The following is a 6,912-nucleotide window of genomic DNA, read 5'->3' on the forward strand; positions in this document are numbered from 1 at the left end:
TTGAAGATCACCCATTATTGTGCCTGTATTTATTTTGGTCCTTCCATTTTGACACATTAGTCTGAAAACACATGAAATCTACATATATCACCCAAATGCCATAGTAATTAAGTTTATATGCACATATAAGTTGGTTATTAATAAGCAAAACAAGAACATCAGAAAAAAATGTGTTTCATTCTTACATTAGAGCTACCTAAAATGAAATTACAGCCAAACACATTTCATTTATTTTAGTCATTATCTGGCACATTGAAATCACATATTGACAAAACATGAAGTTCTGTTCACATTTTTCAATCTAGCACATCCTAAATGCAAACCCTAAAATATGAAGACAGTAATCTCATTGTAAACAGTTGAACAATTTCAAAACAATTTAATTTAAACCCCGTTAAAGTCAAGATAATTGTGACTTTATCCCAAGTTTCAAAACATTCCCTGGGGTGTAAATATAATTCACTTTATTTAGAGATAATGCTCTGCTAATTATTTATTTATTATTTATTATTGATTGATTGATTGATTGATTGATTGATTGGTTCGATTTATATGCCGCCATTCTCCGGAGACTCAGGGCGGTTTACAATGCATTAAGCAATAGTCTTCATACTTTTGTATATACCTGCTTAGTAGGGCTTTCGCGCCCCCTCCAGCGGTGTTCTTTTTTATACAAAGTCAGCTTATTGCCCCCACAATCCAGGTCCTCATTTTACCTACCTCAGAAGGATGGAAGGCTGAGTCAACCTTGAGCCTGGTGAGATTTGAACTCGCAGTAATTGCAGGCAGCTGGCAGCTAAGTGCTAATTAACAGCATTTTAGTCCGCTGCGCCACCAATAATAATAAATTATTATTAATTACAGCATTATTGTCCAGTGTCCACTAAACCTGGACAGTGTCTTAATAAGCAGAGCGTTATTGCAAGAGAGCTGGAAAAACACATCTGACTGTATTGTTGTCTTTAACTAAACCAAAACAAAACAAAGATTACAAGTCAATAATGTTTCCAATTTTAGAAAAGATAGCTCAGTCATAAAATATTCAATAACATAAATAAGGAAATGTTAGGAACTATGTTATATTTTTCTTACATAAACACCTGAAGATTGCCAAGAATGAATTATACTGGAAACAGTCTTCTCAATATCTTTTTCCATCCTTTTGCTAGAGATGACTTTTTTTTTTGTCCTCCAGGTGATCCACAAAAAATTGGAAATTCTTTGGTGGTTTTTTTGGAAAGAGATTGATGGTTTTGAAGTTGTTTGTTTCTATAGACTGTTTTCCTAACCACAAACTTCCTCAAATTCACTGTAAGGAGATGAAGCTAATGAAGTTTTAGATTCTCCATCACTGTTGCATTCTCTTCTTAAACAAGAACCAGAAATTCCCGGTGCATCTGTAGCTGGAATGGCTGTCTTATTATTTGTTCCTAAAGGATGATATTCCAGCATATTCTGAAGGTGTTTGATGTAAGTGATGGCAGCTCTCAAAGTCTCCACTTTGCTGAGACGCTTCTCAGCAAGCTCTTTGGGAAGATGGTCTCTGAGGCGTGCATAGCCTTCATTTACACAACGAACCCTCTGCCTTTCCCTTTCATTCCTTTTCCGAATGAAAGCTGGCTCAAATGAGTAGTCATAAACTCCCACATACCCAGAAAAGGGTAAATAAGAGAATCTTCCTGAATATCCATTGTAAGGCTGATGGTCCCAGTACGTTTGTCCAAAAGGAAGAGGGATACCAAATGGTTCTCGGAGTGGTAAACCATGAGAACTGGTTACATGACTGCTTCCAAGTGATGCTGGTCCTGAACATGAGATCCTGTTCAAGAGCCCATCATCTTTCTTACTTCCCATCTTAGAAGCAATTCAGAGTCAAATTCCAGAATAGGCTTTCTGGAATATATCCATTGAAGGAGAGGTCAAATAGGCTAGATGTTCTGCTCCACAATTTGTGGTGATCAGAGAAGTAGGCATTGGCTTAAGGTCCATGGCAGTAAAAATGACCATGAAATTCCGCTCTTCTATCCAAGTATCAGTTCTGTTCCTTAGTCTGTTATTAGTGAATCAGGATGCCTTCTAATTTATAAGCAGGTTTCTAGGAGCATCACTCCACACTTTAAACCCAGGTTTTCCTCTGATCTTCATATTTCAAAAGATAATGAGAGGGTTCCTGTGTTTCTTTTCTTCAAGCTTGGATGTGTGACTATAGAGATAAAACCAAACATAAATAATCTTCTAGGCTGTAAACACTCCTCACATATTGTAATCCGCAGTGCCCTTTGATATTACCTGCCTCCAAAAGGATGGATAACTTGAAAAGTTTGCAGGCATTTGACAAGAGTTGCCAAAGCTCCACCTCTTTCTCCCCAAGAATCGAGGATCTCCTGTCAGATGAAAAAATTAGCCACGGGCTTCCTTTATTGAAATCCAAAGCACAAGGGCAGATTTTGCAGCTTCCGCTGTTCTAAAATAATGGCATCAGTCAGTTCATAGAAGTTTGCAGATTTAAACTGACATCTGACAAATCTGATGTGATTTGTATGTCCATGTGCGTGTGAATGTGTGCAGAAATGTGAGATATAGACTATTAAGGGAAGGAGTGCTCCCTTGTGGTTGAGAGTGTTACAGATGAAGCAAATTTCCAAACATGGTTGGTAGGAATTGTCTAGCATTCCCCTTGTTCTCTCTCATGAATTGGAGATATAATGAGTCTTGGAGCAATCATCTATACTTCAAATTATACTATATAAATTATGTGCACCATTGTCACTACTAAATTGATCATTTTAGTTCCACTATAATTATTCCTTGTTTTATATGCATCCCGTATGGCAGAGTTCTACCCCACATTTAAAAATACACTTTTCCTGTTTTTTTTAAAAGTGATTTCAATCTTTTCAGGAAAAGAAATTAATTCTGTTTGAAAATGTTGTAACTTTAAGAATGGTATTGTTCATGAAACAAAAGGAAATGTAAACATTTTCCACTTCAAAACAAACGTATTTCACAGAATAAAGTATCCTATTACACATGTCCTATCTTGCTTACGAAAAAGGGATAGGAATTGTTCTTCAAACTGTAATATAAGAAAATACGATAAATATAATTGTGTTAGATACTAACCTAAGCAAATTGACTCAGTTTCTAGGTAGGTACTTTTTATTCCTTTTTAAAAAGATATCCTTAGCTCTTTACATTTCCCCCAAGCCAGTCCCATTTCCCTTTTCTCTACATGGAAATGAATATAGAACTGGAAGAATAAAATTTAATTTTCTTGTTTCAATGCTGCCAATGCTTCATTCACAATTTTTTTAATGGATCACTCTATTTTTTTTCTTTTTTGATGAAACCCTTGTAGTGTCTTTTTAAAGTGTCTTTTTATGAGTCCAACTGAAATTTCTTCTACTTGGATCTACAGAAGAGACATGGTATCCACAGAAAGGGCAGGACAGAGTAATGGCAAAATTATCAGGAAAACAGGTTCTGCATGAAACATCATTGTGTACGCCATCATTTTGGTGTCATCGTTTTATGCAGATGCTGCTGACTACAAAGTTAATATTACTAAGTATATTTAATGTACTTTGTGCCACCTTCTTCTCCATGTAGAAGATTATGACTTGTCCTTTGGAATGTTTGGGGTACAGATTTATTTGCCCCAAGAAAACATTTATTTAAAAAGTTCTTTACAGTAGCATTGTGTTTCTCCATTTTATGCACACAGACGGATACCTTTATATTATTTACCCAATTTTCATAGTGTTTAAATATTGTCCTTATAAGAATGAAGCAGTAGAGCTGACCATGTTTGGAATTTGTGAACAAGTCTTGATTTCCTGAACTGTCTGCTGTTCAGCAGTACAGTAAAATAACTTTATTTTTTGCATGTCTACATTGGGCAGTTTATAATAAAGAACTCATGTACCTCAAAAGAAACTGGTCATCTAGGAATGGGGGGAAAAATGAATTTTTAAGATGAATCTCTTTGAAGGGATTGGTACCAGGAATCAATGCTTGCTGGTCTCTTCCTGCAAATGCATTTTTCTCTGGCATTTGCCTTTGCAACTTCAAGGACAAGGAGGACCAGATTACAACAGGACAACCACATTTAGTGAGAAACTGCTGTTTGATTCTAAATGAAATGTGCAGATTTTTTAAATAAAGCATGCAGCATGTACGCATGTGAGATAATTGATCATAATATGCATACAAACTCAGCTCCAGGAAGGTTGACTGCATTATACATTACAATGAGAAATCCACTATTCTTTCAGCTGTCAGAAGAGAAAGATATAGTATTTTGTCATGCCCTCTTGTAGTGGATTTTCCTGACAGCCACATACTCTTCTTGGAGGTGTTGGAAGAAATGTCCTTCTAGGTTCTGCTCCAAGTGGGGAAAAAGACACTGGAGACATGGAGACTGCTTGGAAAGATGGTTTAATGGTGGACAGGATCACATGGCTTGAGTTTGTTAGAAAGGGCCGTGGCGTGGCGGCATGGGAAAGCCTCCACCCAGTGTGTCAGCTGGTCCCTACACACGAGGGCATACTGGTATCCATTGGCTTTGGGCAATTGGATATAGTCCATTTGTATTGCCTCAAATGGTCTTTGTGCCCATGGCCTCCCTCCCTCATAGATGGCTTTTCGGGATGTGCTATTGTTGGCTTGGCATGTCTGGCAACTGCTGGTTACTCTGGTTGCCTCTGTGTATATACCTGGTGCATGCCATACTCTCCTAGCAGCATCCACTATAGCCTGGGTCCCACAGTGACCTTTTGCATGTAGCCTCTGACAGATTAAGCGTATGAGGCGGCGTGGGGCAATAGGTCTACCATCTGGGACTCTCCAAAACCCATCTGAAAATGTTGCCCCTAATTTATCCTCCCACATCTGTGCTTCTCCCTGCTCTAGGAAGTCCCTGTACTGAATTTCAGGATCAATTCTCATTGTTGGGGCAGCGATGTTGTAGGGAAGGGGTTCTGTAGCTACCCACTTGGCTGTTGTATCAACATAGTGATTTCCTTTAGTGACCATGGAATCATCTGTTTGATGGGCTCTACAATGGATGATTGCAAGGGCTTTCGGTAGCTGGATGGCTTGTAATAGTTGGGAGACTTGGGTGGCATGTGCAATTTGTTTTCCTGCTGATGTTAGGAACCCTCTCTGTTTCCACAAGGCTCCAGTAGCATGGCAGACTCCAAATGCATATTTGGAGTCTGTATAGATGTTAGCAGATAGATGCCTAGCTGCTTCACAGGCTTTCGTTAGAGCAATGAGTTCAGCAGCTTGGGCGCTAAAAGAGGGGGAAAGTGGTTCTGCCCAAATGATCTCGTAAAGAGATACTACCGCAGCTCCAGCAACCCTGTTTCCCTCATGAATGAAGGAAGAGCCATCCGTAAAAACTTCTAAGTCTGGGTTTTGCAAGGGGGTGTCGGTTAAATCTGGGTGAGGCAATTCTGCATCCTGTATTAGGTGGAGGCAGTCATGTAAGTGATCATCTGTTTGATCTGTGGGAAGCAAGGTAGCAGGATTTAAGGTGCTACATCTTTCAAATGTTATGTGGTCTGAAGTAAACAATTCAGCCTCATATTGTGCTAAGCGTTGTTGCGTGAAGGCTTGGGTCTGTGATTTTAGAAGAATGGCAAAAACCTCATGAGGCACTTTTAATGTCAGAGGTTGCCCTAGAACGAGATCTTTGGTTCTTTTTACTATTTCAACGGTTGCCGCTACTGCTCTTAAGCATGGGAGTGTCCCTTGGGCTACCGGGTCTAGTCTAACAGAATAGTATGCGACTGGTCTCTGCCTTGGACCTGCTGACCCCAGCAGTGAGTACTGGCCCCTCCTCACACTATCTCCGTGTCTGGGCTTTGCACCTTCTGAGACGTATACTGGGATTCCCTCTCGCAATTTATTTCCCCCTTCCACGCGCTTCTATTCGCTCGGCTTTCGTTCCCTGTTAGGCAGAAAGTCCTACATTTGGCGATACCCCCTTGCTTTCTCTGTCCTACCGGTCACGGCTCGGTGGAGCTAGCAGTAGGCAGAGGTGCGGCTAGGGATCGTTCAAAGGGGTAGGATCAGGCTGCTGTCCAGGTGAAATCCCACATGAACACACTCACTCACACACTCTCATACGCCCCGTATTCTAGGGATTTTATTGTAATTTAAAGCGGTACTTACCTGCTTTCAAGCAGCTGTTGAGGCAAAGGCTCAAAACTCCCTTTACTACCCGACACCTCCGGGCAGGGTCCGTGGATTTTTCCCTGGACAAAGTGGTCCATGCCGGCTGGGATGAATCTCCAGGCCCCGTCCGGTGGCTGGGTTGGCTGGGAATTCTTCGTGGTCGCCAATTGTTAGAAGGGAGGAGAGGTTCCCCCCCCCGAGGATTCAAATTTCCCGGCTGGGAGAGCGTTCAGGCGCCGCGCAAAACCGCGAGAGAAGCAAGCTGCATGAAAGCAAGTTTTCTTTATTTTTCAGGAAGTCAGATCGAGCGATGTCGCAGACCAGCATTCCTGGGTGGGCTGACATCTTTACCAGGTAAGCATACATTCTTATACCTTCTTGATCAAAGGGAATCCTTTGTTTTCTATTGTTACTTTTGTCTATGTTTCCTTTGTGTGTGTGCTCTGTTTTTCTTATTCTGATCGTTTCCTACTTCAGACTAGGTGGTGTTTGTGTTATCTGATTTGGTATTCTTTTGTTTTCTCCTGATTCATTATTTGCTTCCTCCCTTAAGATGATCATGTTATTATTTGGTAAGCCCTTACCCCCAGTTTGACTCTTATCATATTGCTTTGGGTTATTGATTAAATCTTTTCCTTGGTTAATCCCCTGCCATACCTTTTGTTTTTATTCTGCTGTTAATAGTTTCTTTCCTGATCTTGTCTAGAGTCTTTGTGTATCGTTTCCTGGGAT

At 40.3% G+C, this 6,912-nt stretch overlaps 1 protein-coding gene across 1 annotated transcript; it reads right to left on the reverse strand.

The window, feature by feature from the left end:
- Positions 1 to 1,284: 1,284 nt before the first annotated feature.
- Positions 1,285 to 1,854, reverse strand: ASCL4 (achaete-scute family bHLH transcription factor 4). The gene has a single exon (XM_070947793.1). It carries the CDS (start codon positions 1,852 to 1,854, stop codon positions 1,285 to 1,287), a length of 570 nt encoding a protein of 189 aa, XP_070803894.1.
- Positions 1,855 to 6,912: the final 5,058 nt, after the last annotated feature.

This window comes from Pituophis catenifer, unplaced genomic scaffold (assembly GCF_029215685.1).
Source record: "Pituophis catenifer annectens isolate HBS135680 unplaced genomic scaffold, rPitCat1.0.hap2 SCAF_7, whole genome shotgun sequence".
Taxonomy (NCBI): Eukaryota; Metazoa; Chordata; class Lepidosauria; order Squamata; family Colubridae; genus Pituophis; species Pituophis catenifer.

Excerpts from the sequence above, each read along its gene's own strand:
- ASCL4 (XM_070947793.1), bottom strand. The coding sequence starts at position 1,854 with ATGGGAAGTAAGAAAGATGATGGGCTCTTGAACAGGATCTCATGTTCA.